Source organism: Scyliorhinus canicula, chromosome 1 (assembly GCF_902713615.1).
Source record: "Scyliorhinus canicula chromosome 1, sScyCan1.1, whole genome shotgun sequence".
NCBI lineage: Eukaryota > Metazoa > Chordata > Chondrichthyes > Carcharhiniformes > Scyliorhinidae > Scyliorhinus > Scyliorhinus canicula.
Window position 1 is genome coordinate 156,868,706 of NC_052146.1, and position 25,453 is coordinate 156,894,158.

Below are 25,453 nucleotides of genomic sequence, written 5' to 3' on the forward strand. Positions count from 1 at the left end.
GGCCCTGAGAAAGATACTGGGAAAGTACCCTGAAGTCTTCTGGCCCACTTTGAGGAAAATAATCGGCCAAAATCCAAGTTGACCCGATTGTGCAGCCGAGATATTTCAGAGCCCTTCCGGTCCCTTATGCATTACTAGCAAAAGTGGATTCGGAGCTCAGCCGGCTTGAAGGATTGGGGATCATCTGGCCCGTGCAATTTACAGTTTGGGCGGCGCCGGTGGTTCCAGTGTTGAAGCTGGACAAGACAGTCCAATTGTGTGAGGATTATAAGCTGACGGTGAATACGGTTTCACATTTGGACCGCTACCTAATGCCCCGCATTAAGGAACTTTATGCTAAATTATCAGGTTGACTGTCATTTACTAAACCTGATATGAGTCATGCATATTTAAACTTGAATTGGACTCGGCCTCTCGCTGTTACGTCACGATCAATGGGCACCATGGTCTGTGTGAGTATACCCGGTTGCCCTTTGGCGTGTCGTCTGTCTGTGCTATATTTCAATAGGTATTGGAGAACATCATGCGTTGGTTACCGCGTGTAGAAGTGTACTTAAATGACGTGCTGGTCACCGGAGCAACCGAGCAGGAGCATCTGGACAACATGGTGGGCGTTCAGCGGCATTTTTCGGAGTCTGCCGTCCATCTGCGGAGAGCCAAATGCATTTTCCACGTGAAGGGGATGGTACACTTGGGCTATCGGGTGGACTGCGATGATTTACACCCGGTTACAGAGAAGGTGCACGCCATTCAGCAGGTCCCTGCTGCTATGGGTACCATGGAGCTCCGATCATTTTTCGGTATTAGTGAACAATTATGGCAAGTTCATCCCGAATCTCACAGCAATGCTGGCCCTCCTATCTGCTTTTGATGAAAAACAAAGCGTGGACATGATGTAGGCCGCAGGAAATGGCTTTCTGATCGGAGAATAAACAGCTTTCATCTTTCGAGTTGGTGACTCACTATGATCCCACCAAACCTCTCATCGTCACATGCGCTGCGTCGGTTTAGGACATTGGAGCCATCTTTTCACTTAGGATGGCTGATGGTAGGGATAGGCCGATCGCTTTCACTTCCTGGACATTGGCTATAGCCAAACACAAGTATGCACGGATAGAAAAAGAGGTCCTAGTCACAAAATTTTAGCAACTGGTGTACGGCTGACACTTCACCATCATCACTGACCACAAACCGTTGCTTGATTTGATCATGGAGGACAGGCCGTTCCACCCATCGCTTCCACGAGGATCCAGCAGTGGGCACTTTTGTTGGCCATCTATGAATGCTAATTCGAACATCAGCTGGACACCCTGATTGCGCACACTGGTGCGTTGAGCTGGCTACCCTTACCGACTAGCCCCCCCCTGCAGCAGACATAGTGGTCGCCACCCTTAATTTTATGGACTGGTTTCCGGTCACAGCATCAAGGATCCGTGAGTGGACTCAAATTAACCTGGTTCTTTCTAAAGTTCAACATTTTGTGTTATATGGCGGACAGCATCGACAGCTCATCCAAGGTGTCTGCATTTAGAGTGGAGGACGGTGTCCTACTTTGGGGTATGTGTATGGTCATCCTGGAAAAGGGCCATCTTGCAAGACCTCCACAGCGGACACCTGGGGTTGTCAAAAATGAAAATGTTAGCACGCAGCTACGTTTAGTGGCCAGGCTTGGATGCTGACATTGAACAATTGTCCCAACAATGCACCGTCTGTCAGAAGCACCAGAATCTTGTGTCAGCCGAGCCCCTCCACCCCTGAGAATGGCCAGGGCAGCCACAGGTCCAGCAGCATGCAGGTTTTGCCAGGCCATATCAGAGGTCAATGTCCTTTCTCCAAATCAATGCCCATTCCAAATGGTTGGGAGTCCACAAGATGGGAGCAACCACCTCTAGGGCAATGATTGAAAAGATGCGTTTGTCTTTTACTACCCATGGCTTACCCCAGGCGTTAGTCAGGGACAATGGCACACCTTTTACGAGCAAAGAGTTATCTAGGTTTCTGAAGACCACCCCTTACCACCTGGCTTTTAATGGGCTGGCGGAAAAGGCGGTCCAGACGGTGAAACACGGGTGACGTAAACAGTCGTTGGGCTCGATGCACATTAGGCTGGCCTTACAAGACAACACCGCACGTCATGACTGGGGTGACCCCAGCTGAGATCCTGATGGGACGGAGGTCTCAGCCCCGCCTTAGCATGGTCTTCCGTGACATTGACAGGAAAGTGCATCACAACCACGACCAGCAAAGGCAATCGCCCTGGCTCCTTGTGCCAGGTGACGCAGTCTATGTCTGAAATTTTGCAGACGCCGCCCAATGGATCTCCAGGACCATAATCCAGCAAGCAGGGCTGGTCCAGAGTCGAGTAATGCGAAAACATTTGGATCACATTAGGTCCAGGCGATGAATTCTTCAAAGAATTTCTCAGGAACAAAAAATTCTTTACCCAGACACATCCAATGCCCGAAAAGGTCAGACCAGAACTCTAAAGGGGGCAAGATGCCGACATGAGAGTGGTCGTCGATACAGATTCAGAGATGGAGACCCAGATGTCGGTGGTCTCCGACGTGAAGTCCACAGTGCAGCAACCTCCGGCAGAGATTCCGATCGGCGTTCCAGTTGAAAGTGACGTTCGCCTGCCTGCTACACATCTCCTGAACCAGCCTCCCTCCATCGCCACAGTCATCGGATGATTCTTCGGACTTTGGGGGTGAGGGGTGTCATAACCCTCATGGGATTTATGAAGTAGCAATGATTAAACTCCCCGTGAGTCTCGCTGGATACGAGCTGCCCCGGTAAAGGGAGAGGGGAACCCTAACTATGTAGTTAAACTTCTGTCTAAACTCAGCCAGTTTGGCTGCCGACATGAGGAGAGACCTGGCCGGGGTCTTTCGAACTGTGGACTCACTTGTGGTCTATTAAAGATCCACAGCACTGTGTACTCAAGACAAGCCTATATTACAGGACCTGCTGGTAAATGAGTGTTTCACATGGAAGGAGTGTTTGGAGGCTTGGGTGCTGGAGTCCGAGGAAGTGAAGAGCAGATGATGCATCCCCTGCAGCTGCACAAGAACTGGCCGGGGAAAGGGAGTCTGAAAGTGGAGGTGGGAGGAGTTGGTCAATTGACAGGTCACATGGAGAGTTGAAGGTGTTAATCCGTGGTGAGATTGCACTTTGTATGCGAGGTAAAGTGGAGGATGATGTGAATTTTAAGGCTTGTAGGGTAAATGATGAAGAGACAGTGAAGAGGGGAACCCTGTCATGTTTGTGCTGAGGAAAGAGGATGGCGAAGATGGATAGGAAATGGGATCATAGAATTTACAGTGCAGAAGGAGGCCATTCGGCCCATCGAGTCTGCACCGGCTCCTGGAAAGAGCACCCTACCCAAGGTTAACACCGCCACCCTATCCCCATAACCCAGTAACCCCACCCAACACTAAGGGCAATTTTGGACACTAAGGGCAATTTATCATGGCCAATCTACCTAACCTGCACATCTTTGGACTGTGGGAGGAAACCGGAGCACCCGGAGGAAACCCACGCACTCACGGGGAGGATGTGCAGACTCCGCACAAACAGTGACCCAAGCCGGAATCGAACCTGGGACCCTGGAGCTGTTAAGCGATTGTGCTATCCACAATGCTACCGTGCTGCCCCAATGGAGCAGCAGCGGCAGTTGATCAGGGAAGCCTTTTGTTATTTACATATTCCTTTGCTGAGGTTACTCATGAAGACCCATCTTCTCAACCTTGCCCCTTGCCTGAAGTGGCGATCCTCAGGTTAAATCACCACCAGTCAGCTCTTCCCCTCAAAGGGTAAACCAGCCGATTGGCAAATATACTTATTTTATCCTCCATATTTTTAATTCTTCCCTCAACCTGACTGAAGGTGACCTTTGACACAAAAAAATGCAGAGTACAGAGGGGGGTCATTCAGCCAGTTGAGCATGTACAGTCACTTTGAAAGAGCACTATTTACTGAATCCCACATCTTCGCTTTTGTCTGTAACTCTGGAAGATCACCATCTGTTCCAAATCTTAAATTATTTATGGCATCAGCTTCCAACACCTTTTCAGTTGGAATGCTCCAGAACCCAACAATTCTCTGAGTGAATAAACATCTCTCCTCACCTTCCTTTCAAATCTTCCACCAAGAATTTTGAATTGATAGCCTCTTGTGGGGTGGGTGGTGGCATCTGGTGCCCAGAGAGTATTTGCAAATTTAAAAAAAATCTTTCATGGGATGTGGGGGTATCGATGGCTGGGGTAGCATTTATTGTCTGATAGAGTTTAGTTTTATTCATATGGGGGCTAGTTGAGTGCATATAGCTAATAGGCAAAAATATGAAAAGTGTCTTGACTGTGGGAACCCAGTCATTTTCTCATATAATGAATTAACCATTATATTCAGTACTGATAAAGGATTATCATAGAATTTACAGTGCAGAAGGAGGCCATTCGGCCCATCGAGTCTGCACCAGCTCTTGGAAAGAGCACCCTACCCAAGGTCAACACCTCCACCGTATCCCCATAACCCAGTAACCCCACCCAACACTAAGGGCAATTTTGGACATTAAGGTCAATTTATCATGGCCAATCCACCTAACCTGCGCATCTTTGGACTGTGGGAGGAAACCGGAGCACCCGGAGGAAACCCACGCACACATGGGGAGGATGTGCAGACTCCGCACAGACAGTGACCCGAGCCGGAATCGAACCTGGGACCCCGGAGCTGTTCTCTGTCTAATCAATTAATCAATTTTAGCTAGGTCTCTGCCAAGCTATGGAACATGACAGGTGTGATAAAACGTATCCAGTACTTTACCAAAGACTATGCACACAGCCGCTAAGTTAATTTTGATAGGCACCAGTCAATTTTAAGGAATGTCCAGAGGGGCGATTCTCCGATATTGAGGCTAAGTGTTCGCTCCGTCGTGAACGCGTCGCGTTTCACGACGGTGCGAATAGGACCCGGGCATGACCTATTCTGTCCCCTCCAGCCTCCTTGCACGGTGCCAAATGGGCGTTGCGCCACCCCGCGCATGCGCAGTTGGGGCAGCTCAATCCTGTGCATGCGCACTTGGGCCGCGCCATCCTGTGCATGCGCGGGGAACTTTTATGCGCGCCGGCCCCAACCCAACATGGGGTGGGTGTTCAGGGGCTGGCCGTGCCAGGAAGTAGGCCGGGGGGGGGGGAGGCCAGCCTGCCGATCGGTGCGCCCTGATCACGGGCCAGACCCCATCGGAGGCCCCCCCGGTGAAGAAGCCCCCCCACAGGCCGCCTCCCCAGCATTCCAGCATAGTTCCCGCTGGCAGCGACCAGGGGTGAATGGTGCCGGCAGGACTAAGTAACAGACATTCATTTGAACAAACCAGGTGGTGTCAGCTGAGAATTAGAAGCCAATGAACCTAAATGAATGGTTAAACCAGAGTTAAGAGTTCCCTTAAAGATAGGACCTTGTGGCTGAGGTTCTTTGTCCCTGAATTATTGAATCGTCGATCTATTTGTTTGTGTTTGAAGTGATTTCTTTTTGAGCTTATGCTTTTTGCCGTGTGCTTGACTTTTTTATGCATCCTTTGATATTTGGTTTGTCAGTTTTTATTCAGTTCTTATTCAAGTGTACACCAGTGTGTAATTAACAATGAAGTTGGACTTTTAACTCCTCCCACCATCCGGATTATCGATTCTTACTAGAAGGTAAAATAAGAGTCCCAACATTGCCCATCCCTGATTGCCCCTGAACTAAGTGACTTGCCACGCTTTTTTTTTTTGTTTTTTTTTTATAAATTTAGATTACCCAATTATTTTTTCCAATTAAGGGGCAATTTAGCATGGCCAATCCACCTACTCTGCACATTTTTGGGTTGTGGGGGCAAAACCCATGCAGACACGGGGAGAATGTGCAAACTCCACACGGACAGTGACCCAGAGCCGGGATCGAACCTGGGACCTCAGCGCCGTGAGGCGGTTGTGCTAACCACTAGGCCACCGTGCTGCCCTTTGCCACGCTATTTTAAATGGCGGTCATGTGTCAACCACATTGATGTGGATCTGGAATCACATGTAATTTATACCAGGTAAAGATGCCAGATTCCACTCCCTGAAGAACATTAGGGAGCCAGGTGGGTTCATACAACAATTGATTATAGTTTCATGGTCACCATTACTGAGACCAATCTTTCAATTCCATATTTATTAATTAACTTAATTTAATTCCCGCACATGCGCAGTTGGGCTGCGCCAACCTGCGCATGCGCGGGGGACTTCTGTGCGGCGGCCCCGACTCAACATGGCGTTAGTGTTCAGGGGCCGGCCGCGCAGGAAAGTAGGCCTGGGGGGGGAAGGCCGGCCTGCCGATCAGTGGGCCCCGATGGGTCAGACCCCATCGGAAGACCCCCGGTGAAGGATTGCTTTTCCCCGCCCCACAGCTCGCCCCCCCCGGCCCTTTGCGCAAAGTTCCCGCTGGCAGTGGCAACTGCGCCGGCGCAAATGGCGGCAATTCTCCACACCTCGGAGAATTGCGCGCCGGTGTTGGGGCGTTGTGGCGCAGTTGCGGCGATTCTCCGGCCCGGCGCGGGGCTCGGAGAATCGCCCCCATGCAGGTTCGGTGGATTGGCCATGCTAAATTGCCCTTTAACGTCCACAAGGTTAGGTAGGGTTACTGGGTTATAGGGTGGGGGTTTGGGTCTGGGTGGAGTGTTTTTCTGGAGGGTTGGTGTGGACTCGATGGGGTGAATGGCTGATTTCTGCACTGTAGGGATTCCATGATTCTAAATTGGGACTGTTTTCCTTGGAGAAAATAAGGCTGAGCGGGGATTTGATTGAGGTATTTAAAACAATGAGGGGTCTGGACAGGATCGACAGGGACAAACTGTTCCCCTCATGAAAGGATAGAGAGCGAGAAGGCGCAATATTAAGGCAATTTGCAAAAGAAGCAAAAGCCAGATGAGAAAAACATTAACGCAGTGTGTGGTTAAGGTTTAGAATGCGCTGCTTGAGAGCTTGATGGAGGCAGGTTCAGACAAGGCATTCAATAAGGGAGTTTAATCTGTTGTTTGAAAAGGAAGAATGTGCAGGGTTATGGGTAGATGGCAAGAGAATGACACAAAGTGAACTGCGTATTCAGAGAGCTGGTGCAGAAATAATGGCTGAATGGCTTCCTTCTGCTCTGTAACAAATCTGTGATTCACCAGCTGCCTTGGCGGGATTTGAACCTCTATCCCCACAGCAGTAGCCTGGGCCTATCGACTACTAATTCAGTGACAGTGGTGACAGAAGCTTGACGTTTGGGAAAGAACAGGATCCAGGCCAGAAGATAGGGGTTCTGGAGCAGGCGGCATTATGTTTTGGACGGGCGCAGAGGCAGTGTGCTCAGAGCGAGGGTGCCCAGCTCCATGGCAGTGCCAGTGGTAGGTGGCAGTGAACTGAGAGAGGCCCAGTCAGGGAGAAAGAGAGTGAGAGACCCAGCCCACAACCAAAGGAAGAGACGGGTGAAATGGTCCCACGTGACTGGGATCTTTTGAAAAAGAGAAAGTTGTAGAGCAGCTGAACAAGGACACTGAGGCATCTGAATCTGGGAGCAGAGCTGAGAAGCATCTGAATAATTATGCATGTCTTTTGATGGAAATTGTACCCGTGGAACCTGCGTGAAGTAAATGTCAGAGAGGAGCTGTTGGATGAATGAAAGCAGCTGGAATTCAGCCTGAGAAGGTTCAGAGCTTCAAGTCCTGTTATTCTGTGATATAATACCTTGTGTTTATTTACTGTATAAGACTCAAGGCTCCAATTGCTCAGAAGGGATCAGGTAAACACAGTGCGGGTTTATTTATTAAGGCTCGGTACATGAGAATTGTTATACATCGGGTGTAAAGCTTGCAAGTATCAGAGCTTGTGTGTGACTCATTAAAGCGAACAAAATAAATTAAGCCAATCAGGCCAAATTAAACAAGAATTAAAAGGAACAGACCCTGAAAGGGGCATTGTAGCTAAAATGAACAGCATCTCAAAGGAAACTTAGAAACTGTGAGGGTCCTTCCTGTTTATTCTCTTAGAATCATAGAATTTATAGTGCAGAAGGAGGCCACTCAGCCCATCGAGTCTGCACCGGCCCATTTAAGCCCACACTTCCAACCTATCCCTGAAACCCAGTAACCCCACCCAACCCAACTTTTTTATTTTTTGGACACTGAAGACAATTTAGCATGCCCAATCCACCTAACCTTCACATCTTTGGACTGTGGTAGGAAACCGGAGCACCCGGAGGAAACCCACACAGACACGGGGAAAGCGTGTAGACTCCACACAGCCAGTGATCCAAGCCGAGAATCGAACCTGGGACCCTGGAGCTGTGAAGCAACTAGGCTAACCACTGTGCAACCGTGCTGCCCCAATTTTTTGCCCTTTGCCCTTATTTGCCCTTTCTTCTATTTTTGCAATTACATGGATGATTTACGAACAGTCTGTATCTTTAATTCAAGCAGAAGAAGCAGTAGCCTGTACCTATAATACATCAGAAGATTCCAGAAGGCTGTGCTGTTTTAGACTGGTGATCGCAGACTGATCGGTATTAGTGAAGGCTCGGTTGACTGATTTAGCTGGTGGCCAATGAATTGGTTGGAAAGGCTGTGCTCCACAGGTAGTGATTGGATTTGATCCCACTGGAATCTTTTCAGAGCCACAAGGTTCCAGTTTGGTTTCATTTTTTGATCCTGCAGCCTGGATGAAGGATCGAACTAACCGTCTCCAAAAATATCTAACCAATTTTCTCCAGAAGACCACTGTGAGGGCTGACTTTCCCTCTCGCCATTTTCACAGTGCCATTCTCTTGAGACAGCAGAAGCCTGAAGACAAACCACAAGCTGAACGCAAGGTGTGATGTGAAATAAAGTAACTCGATGGAAAGATATGGGCCGGGATTCTCCCCTACCCAGCGGGGCGGGGGGTCCCGGTGGGATGGAGTGTCGTGAACCACTCCGGCGTCGGGCCGCCCCAAAGGTGAGGAAATCTCCGCACCTTTAGGGGCCAAGCCCCCACATTGAGGGGCTCGGCCCACACCAGAGTGGTTCCCACTCCGCCAGCTGTCGGGGCCGAAGGGACTCCGCCGGCCGGCGTAAGTCTTCTCATGCGCCTGCTGACGTAATCCCCGTGCATGCACAGGGGAGGGGGTCACTTCTGCCTCCGCCATGATGAAGACCACGGCGAAGGTGGAAGGAAAAGAGTGCCCCCACGGCACAGGCCCGCCGGCCGATCGGTGGGCCCCCATCATGGGCCAGGCCACTGTGGGGGCACCCCCAGGGGCCAGAGCGCCCCGCGCCCCCCCCCCCAGGACCAACAAGTTGAAGAGATTGAAAGTTTTGCCTACTTAAAGGGGCGTCCTTGTTTTAGACGTTTGTCATTTGGTCAGTATGTCTGAGCTCTCATTCCTCTCAGTTAGTGCCTGGTTGGTTCACTTTGTACCAGGACTCCTTTCTGCATCAGTAAGTCTGGTGTGAAGTCAGTAAAGCAGAGTGTATCTGAGGAGCAGAGTGATGCTGGAGTTTAACATGATAATGTCTCACCTCTCCCAGATCATGTTCACCTTAATATCCCTGTGCACTATCCCATTAGTGTGATCATGTAGGAATTTCAGATATATTGTGTTATACGTATTTGTTGCAGTAAGGGTTATAATCCTGGGTTAGTGTGTGTATGAGTGCTTAGTGATTTTCAAAATCCTGGTTTGCAAGACAGCTATGATTTTGGGGATCCAGAGATGGAATTACAGCATTGTAAAGACTTGGGCTAATGGAGTTTTGTTTGGATTAAGACAGTTCACTATGGAATATTTTGTTGGACACCTTTGTGATCAGTTAGTAAGATGATGCAACTAATGGGAGGAGCTAGAGCACTAGGAATTAGGGTGGCACAGTAGCACAGTGGTTACAACTGCTGCTTCACAGCGCCAGGGATCGGGTTCAATTCCCGGCTTGGGTCACTGTCTGCAGAGTCTGCACATTCCCCCTATGTCTGCATGGGTTTCCTCCGGGTGGTCCAGTTTCCTCCCACAAATCCCGAACGACGTGCTGTTAGGTCATTTGGATATTCTGAATTCTCCCTCAGTGTACCCGAACAGGGGCCGATATGTGGTGACGAGGGGATTTTCACAGTAACTTCATTGCTGTGTTAATGTAAGTCTACTTGTGAAAATAATAAAGATTATTATTATTATTTTAGCAGGGAAGCAGAGATTGTTCACTTGGTAGATGGCAGTCAAACTATGAAGATAGTTTCTGAAGGCTTAAGCTAGATATCCTGCATTTTTTTGACGGGATTCAGATCTATCTCTTAAAACAATCTGAAAAAACATCTCTTCAGGAAGTATGCCAGGGTCTGCTAACTGTATTTCAAAGTGGATTGTGGTCTGAGATGGTTTTGTTGTTTTAGTGGAAGTAAAGATAGCAGTTAAGAGTTATTGTGTGATGTTCAAGATATTTTAATACTGTCTTAGTAATAATGTGTTTTAATATACCATATCCCTATATTGCGTGAAATCACTCCTGGAGCGATAACCTTTCCTCACAGTCTTACAAAATTTAAATAAAATATTGGGGTTTCTGTCCAGTACCCTAGCCACTGTTGGGGTCTGGTCTAGGATCGTAATATTACCTTAATGCCCTCTGCACTACCCCATTGCCATATCTTTGTCACTATCACATTACCTTAAATTCATAGATGTGCAGGTTAGATGGATTGTCCATGCTCAATTAACTCTCAGTGTCCAAAAGATTAGGTGGGGTTACACATACAAGGCTAGGGTGAGGACGTGGGATAGAGTGGGATCCTCTTTCCGGGTCCGGTGCAGACTTGATAGGCCGAATGGCCTCCTTCTGACTGTAAATTCCATGATTCTATGATAATATCCCTGTGTACTATCCTATTACCTTAATATCCTTGTGCACTATCCCAATGCCTTAATATCCTTGTGCACTATCCCAATGCCTTAATATCTCTGTGCACTATCCCATTACCTTAATATCCCTGTGCACTATCCCAATGCCTTAATATCCCTGTGCACTATCCCAATGCCTTAATATCCTTGTGCACTATCCCATTACCTTATATCCTTGTGCACTATCCCAATGCCTTAATATCTCTGTGCACTATCCCATTACCTTAATATCCCTGTGCACTATCTGATTCTCGTGCAGGTATTTCAGACCTTCCAAGATCTGTCGGGTGTAGAAAATGATCGTGGCCTCGTTGTCCTTGAGTGGGCCCCATTTCGAACGCAGCAGTGCCGAGAGGCTTCCTGGTTACAAAGTGACACACAGAAAATACTGAAGCGAAAAGCAACAAGATACAGCAACATAACGGGCACAGAGAGTGTACAGAATGTAGAGCATCGGAAGAAAATCATTAATTGAGACAGAAATGTCTGGACATATAAGTGTGTGCATTGCAAACACATGCACGAGCACATGTATACACGCACACACACGCACATTCATAAACATTACCCCCAAACACACGCATATTTATATGCCCCCCCATACACACACAAATATACATGCTCCCCATACACACATGCACACATTCAAAATGCACACATTACCCCCAAACACACGCACATAAATATGCTCCCCCATACATACACACACAAATATACATGCTCCCCATACACACACACATATACATGTTCCTCATACACAGACACATGTACATGTTACCCATACTTGTGACAATAAAGATTATTATTATATACATGCCCCCCCACACACACATATACATGCTCCCTATACAATCACACACACATATATGCTCCCCATACACACACACGCACATACATGCTTCCCATACACACATGCACAAATATATGCTCCCCATACACACACATATACATGCCCCCATACACACATATAAGTGTTCTCCATACATACATATACATATGCATGCTCCCCATATAAGCATACACATGCCCCCATACAGCCACAGATATACATGCTTGCCATATACACATATACATGCCCCACACACACACATATATGCATGCTCCAATTACACACATACACACCGACATGGATAATTTCACAGAACCCAGCTACAGACACAAACAAATACATGGTCACGCCTGTCTGGCAGCTTAGAGCTATTTTAAAGCAGCCTTTAAACTCAGATTTAAAAAAAAAGAATGCAACCATTAGAACAGGTTTTCCGAAAATGTGTACTATGATAACCACACAGCTTAATAGTGTCAGTGAGCAATTTTCAGTATGTGTGTCCATGTATTTGTTTGTATCGGTATCTGGGTTCTGTGAAATTATCCATGTTGGTGTGTATGGTGCTCTTCCCTCATGCCAAGCCTCAAATTACACACGTATAGTATCACAAAATGATTCTTTCAGGAAGAGGAGACTCACCTCCCGGGACCTCCTCCATGAAGATTTTGATGTATCCGTCCTGACTAACCGATCCCAAGTACTGGACAATATTCTTGTGTTTCAAGCGCTTGTGGAGAGCGATTTCTTCGTGAAGAGGCTGTGAGTACCTGTGCAGGGCGCAGGAATGCAATCCATGGAAAACAGGGAGCAAGAGGCAAGGCCAGTATTTAATGCCCATCCCGAATTGCCCTTCAGCAGGTGAGCCATTGACCACCTGAGTGGCTTGCTCAGACATTTCAGAGGGCAGTAAAGAGTCAATGTGGGTGTGGAGTCACATGTAGGGCAGACCAGGTAAGGATGGTAGCTTTCCCTCAATGAAGGATCTTGGTGAACCAGATGGTTCATGCATCTCAGGGCTGAAGCGTTAACAAAATAGCCTGAAATTCCCATTCTGGCCCCCAGTTTCTCGGATATTGGTAATAATTTTCACTTCTGATGGTTGTCCCTCTCTCCTTTAAATCTCCCCCATCACCTTTCTCCACAAAGAACAACTCTATCCCACAGTCCTTACAAACTAGCGTCCCATCGCTAACCTCCCTTTCCTCTCCAAATTCCTGGAATGTGTTGTGATTGCTCAAATCTGTGACCAGCTGTCCTGGAAGTCCATTTTCGAGTCCTTTCAACCAGCTTCCCACCCAGTCACAGTGATGAAACAGCTCTTATCAAAGTCACAATGGACACCCTATGTGACTGTGACAAACGTAAACGTTCCCTCCTCATCCTTCTCGACCTGTCTGCTGCCTTTGACACCATCTTCCTCAAACGCCTCTCCACTGTCACCCAGCTAGATGTGGAGCTCTCAGATGGTTCTCCTCTTATTGTCACAGTGATGTGACGTGTTCACGTGAGATATTAGTCTTTAATTTCACAGTTTGGTCAAATATATACACTGAGCCGCTTTAAAAGGACTTTGGCAAAGCGAGCAAATGCAATGACTGAGGATGGATGTCACAAACCACCTCAGACCTGGTATTACAAGTCGACCGGTTTCTGGAAGGTTGCAATGTGAATTACAAATAAGAAAGGGCAAGTTAACCTCCGATGGAATTTCACACCTGCTGAGGCCAAGACCTACTTTGAAATATTAATTGAAAGGGTGCTTACCATTTGCATTTCTATAAAGCTACCTTTTAAGTGGAGACAGAGGGCGGGATTCTCCTTTCATGGGACTAAGTCCCCATGCCGGCGGGAAAACTGGCGCGAACCACTACGGCATCAACAGTCCCCGAAAGTGCGGAATTCTCCGCACTTCCGGGGGCGAGGTGAACGGCAGAGGGGTTGGCACAGCTGCAGCCCCTGTGGCGACGAATGGACAGCGTGAGTCCGCGCATGTGCCAAAGGGCCGGAGTGATCTCTTCTCCGCACCGGGCATGGCGGAGCCCTACACGGGCCGGCGCAGAAGGAAGGAGTGCCCCCACGGCACAGGCCCGCATGCAAATTGGTGGGCCCCGACCGTGGGTCAGACTACCGTGGGGACCCCCCTGCACATGCACACCCCCCCCGAGGACCACTGCAGCCGAGTTACTGCCAGGTCCCGTCGTGTGGGACCATGTCTAACCCACGCCGGCAGGACTGGCCAGAAAAAGACGGCCGTTCAGCCCATTATGGCCTGAAGCGCTGCCAACAGCCCCCGACCGGCGTGTTGTGAACCCGGCCAAAAACCGGAGCCAGAGAATACGGCAGCCGCCGTCGGGGTGGTGGGACGGGATTCGCGCCACCCCCCCGGGGATTCTCCTACCTGGTGTGAATCCCTCCCTGACTCCGGCTGCCGAATTCTCCGGTGCCGGGGTTTTGGCGGGAATTGCGCCAGTCAGCGGCCGCTGGCAGCGCCCCCCCCCCCCCCCCAGGCGATTCTCCGCCTCGCGATGGGCCGAGTGGCTGCCCGTTTGCGGCCGGCGTAAATCAAACCAGGTCTGTACCGGCAATATCTGGCCCCGGGTAGGGGGCCCTCACGGTGGCCTGGCCCGTGATTGGGGCCCACTGATTCGCGGGCGGGCCTGTGCCGTAGGGACACTTTTTCCCTCCGTGCCGGCTGCTGTCAACCTCCGCCATGGTCGGCGCAGAGAAGAACCCTCCTGCGCATGCGGTAGGATGACACCTGCACACGCTGGCGCTCCCACGCATGCGCCAACGCGCGCCGGCCGACGGAAGCACTTTGGCACCGGTTAGCACGGCGCCAAGCTCTTCTGTGCCGGCGCCGGCCTAGCCCCTGAAGGTGCATAGGATTCCGCACCTTCCGGGCGGCCCGATGCCGGAGTGGATCATGCCATTCCTCGGCGCCGGTACGACCTGCCCCGCCAGGTAGGGGAGAATCCCGCCACATATCTCTTCCCTCTCTCAGGTTCAAGATCCTATCTCGATTACTTTGAAATCCAACGCAGAGATAGAGAATTTTCCAATGAAAGGAACGTCAACTGCAAAAATCATCCATTTTTGGAAAAGGCGGGCTACATTTAAAAGCAACACCTCCAGAAATTGTAATTTTACATTCCATGGAAACATTCTACCATAGTCACGGATACCAGCAAAGGACCCCTCAGCAGTGAGGTGTCTATTTTTGCCTTTTATCATTGCATTTTCACATGCTTGTGTTTGTGTGTGTTGTGAAGGTTTGGACATGGGCTCACCTTTTAAATATTTTTATATCTTTACCTGGGTGGGTTTGTAGCTCAATAAAAACTAACCATGCTGTATTTTAAACCCAAGAAAGCCTGTCAGACTGGTTCCTTTGCAATCAGCAAAATTTACAAAAGTAAATTCCTGTTACTGTCAGACCATTTCACCCCTCCTCATGTGATCGAAAATTTTTGTTATATTTCTTTATTGCTGTACATAGAAAAGGTACGAGGTGTCCACATCTTGGATTCTTGTAAAACACGACGAGGGGTTTATCAAGGGTGTCACTCATACAATCAAGATGATGATCGCTCAATGCCTATGTAGACACTCTGCTGACGTCAATACACATCACGTGACGCAGAACCAGCAAGAATGTATTCCCAGATATATAACAATTATTTATCTAATTGTAACCTGCAAATTGTTTCTCTTCCTGCTCCTGCATCGTTACGTCTGGTGTTCCCCAATGATCTATCTTTGACCCTCGCTTATTTCTCATCTCCATGCTGACCCTTAGTGACATCATCTGCGAACACAAAATCAGGTTCCACATCTACCCTGATGGCACACAACTTCACTGCTACCTCCCCCAGCCCCTCAAAGGCCTCTGATTCATCACGCTGCTTACTGAATGAACAATAGTTGAAGACCCAAGCGGTGATGTTTATTCCTGTCATGAACTGTGTTCCTAAGCCAGTGTCCATTCTTCCCCCTGGCCACTACCCATGGGTCATTGATTTCAAATTTCTCATTCTTGTTTTCAAACTCTTCCATAAACTCACCCCTCTGTAACCTCCTCCAGCCCCACAATCCTCCAGTATCTCTATGCTCCTCAAATCCTGGCCTTCAACGCTTCCCGTTTCCCATCACAGCTCTGTATCCAGCCACCTTGATCTTAAACTCAGGATTTCCCTCCCTCAACCTCTCCACTTCTCTGCCTTCCTCCCTTTAAGGCTGACCTCTTTGACAATGCTTTGGTCATCTTTCCTAACATTTCTTTACACAACTTGGTATCAAAATGTGTTTGATAGCGTTCCTGACAAGCATCTTGAGGTGTTTTACTAAATTAAAGGCTCTGTATATTTTTTAAAAATGCATTCTTCATGGGATGTGGGAGTCACTGGCTGGGTCAGCTTTCTTGCCTGTCCTTAATTGCCCTTGAGAAGGTGGTGGTGAGCTGCCTTCTTGAACCGCTGCAGTCCCTAATGTATAGGTACACCCACTGTGCTGTTAGGGAGGAAGTTCCAAGGTTCTGACCCAGTGACAGTGACGGAACGACGATATATTCCAAGTCAGGATGCTGAGTGACGAAGAATTTGCAGGTGGTGGTGTCCCCATGCATTATATAAATATAAGTAATTTTTTCAGCAAAGTGTGTGGTGTCTAAGTTGTTTGACCATCCAAGGGTACAGTCAGTAACATTGTTAATTACCTGTTGTCCCTTTCTGGAATCTCTTTGATTGCGATGCGGACTTGATTGTTCATGTCCCGCCCAGCGTACACAATCCCATAAGTTCCCTTCCCTAAGATCAGACGGTTTCCATTCTCTGTATATTCATAATTGTACTGCAAACAAAGAAATAAGAAATTGCTTTTATATACCATAATCTTTAATGCTTTGTAGTCAATTAAATACTTTTGTCCAAATGGCAGCCAATTTGTGCACAGCACGATTCCATAAACAGCAATGTGTTGGTGACCGGATCATCTGTTTTCAGTGATATTGGTTGATGGATAAATATTGGCCAGAGCACTGGGGATAACTGCTCAGCTCCTCTTCAGAATAGTCCCATGACATTTTACATCCAGTCAAGGAAGATGGGGGCCTCAGTTTAATTCCCCACCCAGAAAACAGCTCCACTCCCTCAGTACTGCAATGGAAGTATCAGCCAAGATTATTGCTCAAATCTCTGAAGGGGGACTTGGACCCACAACCTTCTGATTTGGAAGTTAAAGTAAACAAACTCAGCCACATCCAGCACAGAGGCAGGTTAGTAATTCCTACATTATCTTCTGTTTTATCTCCCTTTCTATATTGAAAATTCCACACTGTGCTGGGCAGTTAGGGTGGTGGGGATATTGATCAGCACTTCTAGGCCTGCTGTCAACCCAGATAATAAACAGCACACAGGAAGCTCAATTCCCATGTGGCAATACCTCACAAGAGAACCTTGACAGCGAATGTTGGTGGCACAATCGCTAGCACTGCTGCCTCACAGCGCCAGGGACCCAGGTTCAATTCTGGCTTTGGGTGACTGTCTGTGCGGAGTCTACACATCCTCCCCTTGTCTGCGTGAGTTTCCTCTGGGTGCTCTGGTTTCCTCCCACAGTCCAAAGATGTGCAGGTTAGGTGGATTGGCCATGATCAATGCATAGGGTTAGGGGGATACGGTGAGTGAGTGGACCTAGGTAGAGTGCTCTTTCAAAAAGTCGATGCAAACTCGATGGGCTGAATGTCCTCCTTCTGCACTGTAGGAATTGTTTTTTTATATAAATTTAGAGTACCCAATTATTTGTTTTCCAATTAAGGGGCAATTTAGCGTGGCCAATCCATCTAACCTGCACATCTTTGGGTTGTGAGGGTGAAACCCACGCAGACATGGGGAGAATGTGCAAACTCCACACAGACAGTGACCCGGGGCCGGGATCGAACCTGAGTCCTCAGTGCCGTAGGCAGCAGAGCTAACCACTGTGCTGCCCGGTACTGTAGAAATTCTATGGCTATTTTACCACCTCTCTTTCTGCTCATGGCTTCGTGGTAATGAAGTTGAACCAGCAATTCAGCGGGTCAGGCTAAAAGTCTGGGGTCGTGGGTTCCAATCCTACCATGGCCATCGGGGGAACTTAAATTCAATTAATCAAAAAAAAAATCTAGGGGAAGGTTTTAGGGATTCTGAGTGATTGGCGCCCGCCATCCTGAGAGTCGGTGCCTAACGTGCAGCTGCTGACTCTCGAACTCCCACTGCTATTTAATGCTCACTTCAGTGTTGATTGATAGTGTGCGGAACTTCTGTCCACCTTTTCTAGGAAGTCTTGCCAATCAGAGCTATTGACAATCAGGTTGGACAGTGGTTCTTTAACCTGGTCAGGCACAGTGGCCAGAAGCGGTACTGCAGTGATCTGTCTGGGACTAAGTCGTTGGGGTCCGGGGAGGGCACGAGGGTAGGGGACACCAGTGGGAGGAACTGGGAAGGGGGGGAAATCATAATGTCAGTTGGTAGGCCAGGAAGGGAGGGGATCCTGGAGTTCCAATGTCCCAGGGTGGGGGCGGGTGGGCGCCTTAGGGCCTTCAGGGTGAGGCAACCCACTCCACCGACCCCACCCCACCCCCCCCCCCCCCCCCCCCCACCCCAGCTTGCTCAATGTGGGATAAAATGTAGATGTCACTTTCCCATCCTACCCACACCCACCAGCCTAAAAATTGAGCCTGGGCGGGATACGGCCCTTAAGTGGCCACCAAGTTGCCACATAAAGGCCTGACTAGGTGAATGGGCGAGTTTCAGGTTTTTCACCTGAAGCCCTGCTCGGGCAAGCGTGAAATTGCATCTGGGTTTGGGAGGATGGGTTCCCAGGTTCGCGGGGAGAATCCCATCTGTTCAATGCTTCCACTCTGGCCCTTACTACCCCCCCCCCCTCGCGTTTTATTGCACCTGCAATAAAAGTTACAGTACCCATGGAAACATAAGATTTTCAGGAAAAAAACATTTTGTTCACTGTGGAAATCTGCAATCTGTACCTGGTCTGGCCTACATGCCACTCTAACTGCCTTCAAAGGGTAATTAAGGATGGACAACAAATGCTGACAGTGCCAGGAAAGTCCACAGTCCATGAAAGAATTAATTTAAAAGAATAAAAAATATCTTTTGAATGTTTCCTTGGCAAAGCTTTTGGTCATCTTTCCTGATAACCACTTATGTGACTCGGTACGCCTGGGGCTATTGAGTCATATTCAGGGTCCTGTCTAAATGAAAGGTGCTTTGTTGATGTGTTGCCTCATTGTGGAGTAGATAGGTGCTGGGATACTGATTACTTCTTTTTTTTTTAAATAATTTTTATTGAAATTTTTTTACAAAATATATAACAAACAGCAAACAACAATAAGACAACATAATAAGCATAACACCCCCAAGACCGTAGCAACGCATATATCGAGCCCCCCCACCACCCTAAACCCAATAAACAACAAGAGAACTTGAAAATAAATTAAATTAAATAAACATAGTCAACACCCCCCCCCCCCCCTTCCCGGGTTGCTGCTGCTGCTGACCCAGTTCCCTATCGCTGAGCCAGAAAGTCGAGGAAAGGCTGCCACCGCCTAAAGAACCCTTGTACCGATCCTCTCAGGGCGAATTTGAGGGATACTGATTACTTCTAAAGTAAATTATTAAAATCCTGCAGCACAGAAGGTGAGTTGTTTAGATGATATGAAGTAATGAAGGATTTTACGTGACCACTCAGTGCTTTGCTCACCTCCAATAGCTCCTGCGTCAGTCTCAGACCGTCGTCGGCGCTCAGCTTGTCTTCCTTTGTGAAAGAATTCAGAAGATCACAGAACCTGACAAAGAGGAACAGGCACATTCATAGAATTATGTCGTCGCACATCCACGAGCACAGTGCTGTGCCTCAATGGTTAGAGAGGTGCATATCAAAATGGCAGCAATTTGCACACTTGCTCCTCAATGTTGCTGCAAACTCTACTGGTAACGGAGCGCTGAGGTGTAGGGTGAAGGATAGCCACCAGTCACAGTGTTAACTTGCGAGGGGACAGGAAATCTTAATTCAAATGAAGCTTAATTTGGGTCAGAATGTTAGAAATCATTGATGATTGCTCATCTTGCAGCAATAGGCAGCCAGTCAGGATAGGGTGGAGAATTTCAGATGAACTTGAAAATAATTAAATAAAGGAATGGGCCTTGCTCAGCTGGGAGCCACAGCTCCCGCCTCCCGCTGTTAACTTTTTCAGTAACACCTCCCTTTAAAAAAAGAGTAGTTTGCACAGTTTGTTCCCATGCAGCGAGACCTAGACAACATTCAGGCTTGGGATGATAAATGGCAAGTAACATTTGTGCCACGCAAGTGCCAGGCAATGGCCATCTCCAACAAGATAAAATTCAACCATCTCACCTTCACATTCAATTGAATTATCATCACTGAATTGCCTGCTATCATCATCCTGGGAGTTACCATTGACAGCTGCAAAGCGCATAATCTAAAGATGAGGTGCTGTTCCTCCAGTTTGCATTGGGTTTCACATTGCAGCAGGCCAAGGATGGACACGTGGGCATGAGAGAGATGGTGAGGTGAAATGACAAGCAACAGGGAGGTAAGGGTCATGCCTGTGGACTGAGCTCACGAAGGTGTTCTGCAAAGCGTTCACCCAATCTGCGTTTGCCTCATAACATAGAGGAGATCTTACTGGAAGTAGTAAATACAGTGTTCCAAATTGAAGGAAGTGCAGGTGAAATACTGCTTCCCCTGAAGGGCGTGTTCTGGGCCTTAGAAGGTAAAGAGGTAAAGGGGAAAGTGTTGCACCTCCTGCGATTGCATGGGAAGATGCTGCAGGAAGGGAATGAGGAATTGGAGGTGATGGAGCAAACCAGGGTGTCACTGAGGACGTGGTCCCTGCAGAATGCTGAACCTCCCTCTTCCCTGATTACTCAAAAGAGTGTCTTTGATTCTGGGAGACCCTGGGATAATCCGCAATGGTTGGTGACTTTACCGTAAGAGTTCACTTCCATTTTAATGAGATTGGAAGTGCTACTGGACCGGATTCTAGGGAATGTGGAAGGCCCAAATGGATTTAGTGTCAGTAGGAGAACATTTAGGCAACAGCGATCATTGCATCATAAGGTTTAGGCTGGGTATAGAAAAGGATAAAGAACAATCCAACATCAAAATAATTAATGGGGAGAGGGACAAACTCAGTGGGGTAAGAAGGAATCTGGCCGGAATAAATTGGAGTCAAAGGTTAGCAGGAAAAATAGTAGCTAAACATGAGCTTCCTTCCAAGAAGAGAGTTTGAGCACAGTCAATGTCTATTCCCTCAAAAGGGAAAGGTAGGGAAAATAAATCCAGAGTTCTTTGGTTGACAAAAGAAACAGAAGTTAAGATAAAGAAGAAAAGGTTCTACTATGATAGTTGCCAGGTAGAAAATACAATTGAGAACCAGACTGAATATAGGAGATTCGGAGGCGAGGTAAAACAAAAACAAAAATAATAGAAGGAAAGAGAGAGCATGAAAAGAGACTAGCTGCCAACATGAAAAAGGAATTCCAAAGTCATCTATAGGCATATAAATAACAAAAGGGTGCTAAAAGGAGGAGTAGGGCCAATTTGGGATCAAAAAGGGATTCATACATGGAGTCAGGGAGCATAGCTGCGGCATTGAATAACTATCTTGTATCTGTCTTTACCAAGGAAGAAGATGCTACCAAGGCCATAGTGAAAGAGGAGGTAATTCAGACACTAGAAGGGTTTAACATTGATAAGGAGGAGGTACTAGATAGGCTGCCTGTACTTAAATGTGATAAGGTCACCAGGTGGAAGCACTGGCCATCATTTTTCAATCACCCTCAGACTCGGGGTGGTACCAGAGGACTGGGGAATTACAAACGTTACACCCTTGTTGACAAAGGGGTATAAAGATAAGCCCAGCAACTACAGGCCAGTCAGTTTAACCTTGATGGTGGGAACCCTTTAAAACAATAGTTCAGGACAAAATCACTGATTATGTGGGCAAGTGCAGCTTAATTACAGAAAAGCAGCATGGATTTCTTAAGGGGAAAATTATCTTTAAACTACCTTGCTAGAGTTTTTGAGGAGGTAACAAAGGGTTGATGAGGGTGAAGTTGTTGATGTGGTATACATGGACTTCCAAAAGGCATTTGATACAGTGCCGCACAGCAGGCTGGTGAACAAATCTGTAGCTCATGGAATAAAAGGGACAATAACAACATGGTTACGGGATTGACTGAGTGACAAGAAACAGTAAGTAATTGTTAATGGATGTTTTTCAGGTTGGAGGGAGATTTGTAGTGGAGTTCCCCAGGGGTCAGTGTTGGGATCTTTTCTTTTCCTGACATAATCTGGACTTTGGTGCGTCAGGCACAAGTTTGAAATTTGTGGGTGATACAAAACATTGTGGTGGCATTGTGAACTGTGAGGAGAATAGGACTTCCAAAGGACATAGACAGGCTGGTGGAATGGGTAGATAGGTGGCAGATGAAGTTCAATATGGAGAAATGTGAAGTGGATCATTTTGGTAGCAAAACATGGAGAGACAAAAAATGGGTACAATTCTAAAAGGTGTGCAGCACCACAGGGACATGCGTGTGTACCTGCATAAGTCATTAAACGTGGTCAGACAGGTTCAGAGAGCAGTTAGTAAACTATATAGTATCCTGGGTTTTATTGTAAAATGTAAATGTAAGGTCTCCATAGCCCCAGGTGACCATGGATTACTTTACCCTTTGAGGGGGAGAGCTGACTGGTGGTGATTTAACCTGAGGATCACAACACTTCAGGTAAGGGGTAAGGTTGAGAAAGCGGAGCCTTCATGAATAACCTCAGCCAGTATGGGAACTGAACCCATGTTGTTGGTGCCACTGTGCAGCACGGACCAGCTGTCTAGCCAATTGAGCTAAACTGTGATGTGTTGGCTGGCTGCGCATCACCTGCTGCAGAAGTGGATCAGCCGCTGTCTCACTGCGAATTTGCATCAGTCGTGCATCCGTAGCTGGCAAATGGGAGGCTGCAAACTGAACATGAGCAGCTGTTTGGCAAATGAAGCTGTCATGATCTGGTGAGGGGGAACCACGTGTGCAGTTTGCCGGTCCTTCTCGCTCTGGTGCGGCCAGCGCATCGTCGCCTCGTGTGTCTGCCGTCTCATAGAACATACAGTGCAGGAGGCCATTCGGCCCATCGAGTCTGCACCGACCCAGTTAAGCCCTCACTTCCACCCTATCCCCGTAACCCAATAACCCCTCCTAACCTTTTGGATCACTAAGGGCAATTTATCATGGTCAATCCGCCTAACCTTCATGTGTTTGGACTGTGGGAAGAAACTGGAGCACCCGGAGGAAACCCACGCAAACACGGGGAGAACGTGCAGACTCCGCACAGACAGTGACCCAGCGGGGAATCGAACCTGGGACCCTGGCGCTGTGAAACCACAGTGCTAACCACTTGTGCTACCGTGCTGCCTGCTTGTTTCTCCTGGTTTCTTCTGTTTCTTGTCTCCTTATGGCCTCTGGAGCTACTATTAATCGGCATCCTCTCTTGAATTGTTGTTGGATAGGGTGCGGGGATACATTTCCCTGTTTTTGTGGGCTATTTTGAAAAGAGACTATTTTCAGGTTCCTGGGAGTAAAGCCACCTGATGTGCGACTACCCAGCACGACCCTGTCACTGTCCCTGGAAGTTACCATAGATGGATGGACTTTAGTTAGGTTAAGAATATCAGGAGACAAAATGCAAACTGAAAATGTCAATAAAAATATTAAATAAAAAAGAATGTCAGGCGAACAGGCAGGAAATAGAGGTTGAAGTATATATCAACCAAGACCTAATTGAATGGTACAGCAGATTCTTGATGAACAATGGGGGTGAAAGATTATTGGGGGTATGCAGCAATGTGGGGATGAGGCGACATTCAAATCAGCCATGATCTTATTGAATGGTGGAGCAGACTCGAGGGACTGAGTGGCGTAATCCTGCTCCTGATTTGCATGTTCATCTGTGGGCCCCGAGTGGCTGAATGGCCTGTTGGTGTGAATTCAGGTGTGTTTGTGCAAAAATCCAAAACTAAGAGCAATACGTTGATACAAGATAGCCACTAATAAATCCAACAGGGAAAGGGGGATACACTTCTTCACTCAAAGTGCTCGAAATAAGGAATTTATTTGTTTTTTCCTTTTATTTTAATTTAGAGTACCCAATTATTATTTTTTTCCAATTAAGGGGCAATTTAACGTGGCCAGTCCGCCTAACCCACACATCTTTGGACTGTGGGGATGAAACCCACACAGACACGGGGAAAATGTGCAAACTCCACACGGACAGTGACCAAGGGACCGGATTGGACCCCGGGTCCTCAGCGCGGCAGTCCAAGCTATATATTCTTTGTAAAAGAGTCAATATTATGAGTTACCTTATGTATTTGAATTTTAGTGGCAATACTGGAGATGGACCTTGGGGGGGCGATAGATTTCCATGTAATCAGCAGCAACCCAGATGAGTGCAAATGTGTTTGCTACTTACTGGGACAAAGACAAAACAACAGGATGTTTTCTTTTGTGGCAGCAGTCAGTTGTTATTATTTCAAGTTCTTTTAACTGATGGCTAACAGCTGTATCTTTTTCCTGGAAATGATCAAATGAACAGTCACGCTAATTTGTAAATTCTCCAATTCTGTCTGCGGCAACGGTGAAGCTGGAATCCAGAGTTCAATGGTTCAAAAAGCAAGAATTTCCGATTGAAAGATGACCTAATGGTGTTGTTTAATTAATCTTCACGAAGTGGGTGTCGCTGACTCGGCCAGCATTTATTGCCATTCCTAATTGCCCTTGAGAAGGGGGTGGTGATCTTGGCAAATTGCTGCAATGCATCTTATAGATAGTAGACTGTTGTAACTCTGCATCGGTGGTGGAGGGAGTGAGTGTTTGTGGTTAGGGTGCCAATCAAGCGGGCTACTTTGTCCCGGAGGGTGTCAAGCTTCTTGAGTGTTGTTGTAGCTTTACTCATCCAGGCAAGTGGAGAGTATTCCATTACACTCCTGACTTGTGCCTTGTAGATGATGGACAGGCTTTGGGCGGGTCAGGAGCTGAGTTACTCGCTGCAGAATTCCCAACCTCTAACCTGCTTTTGTAGCTACAGTATGTCTAAGACTAGTCCAATTCAATTTCTAGTAATCTCAGTGGGGGCTGCAGCGATGGTAATGCCTTTAAATGTCAAGAGCCAATACACAGATTCTCTCTTGATGGAGATGGTCATTGCCTGGCACTTGTGTGGCGTGAATGTTACTTGCACTTGGAGGGGTGAGTCACAGGAGGAGAGGTGATGTTTGGGAAAATGCTGTGTCTTAAGGGAGGAGAAGGCATCATGGTGGCACAGGGGTTAGCACAGTTGCCTCAGAGCTCCAGGGTCCCAGCTTCAATTCCAGCCTCTGGTGACTGGGTGGAGTCTGCACGTTCTCCCCGTAACTGCGTGGGTTTCCTCGGCTGCTCTAGTTTCCTCCCACAATCCAAAGATGTGCAGGTTAGTTGGATAGGCCAGGCTAAATTGCCCCTTAGTGTCCAAAAGGTTAGGTCGGGTTACTGGGTTGTGTGGATAGGGTGGAAGCTTGGGCTTAGATTGAGTGTTCTTTCCAAGGGCCGGTGCAGACTCGATGTGCCAAATGGCTTCCTTCTGCACTGTAAATTCTAT

General features: G+C 47.7%; 1 protein-coding gene across 2 annotated transcripts in view; it reads right to left on the minus strand.

Moving 5' to 3' along the window:
• LOC119968829 (mitogen-activated protein kinase kinase kinase 5-like) overlaps positions 1-25,453 on the minus strand; it is a 213,496-nt gene that overhangs the window by 54,282 nt on the left and 133,761 nt on the right. For both annotated transcript variants that reach the window (XM_038801683.1, XM_038801675.1), the window contains 4 exons: positions 19,502-19,586; positions 16,464-16,597; positions 12,392-12,519; positions 11,147-11,283 (listed from right to left, as the gene is read on the minus strand). In XM_038801683.1, coding sequence (XP_038657611.1) covers positions 11,147-11,283; positions 12,392-12,519; positions 16,464-16,597; positions 19,502-19,586 — 484 coding nt within the window. The remainder of the gene's footprint in view (positions 1-11,146; positions 11,284-12,391; positions 12,520-16,463; positions 16,598-19,501; positions 19,587-25,453) is intronic.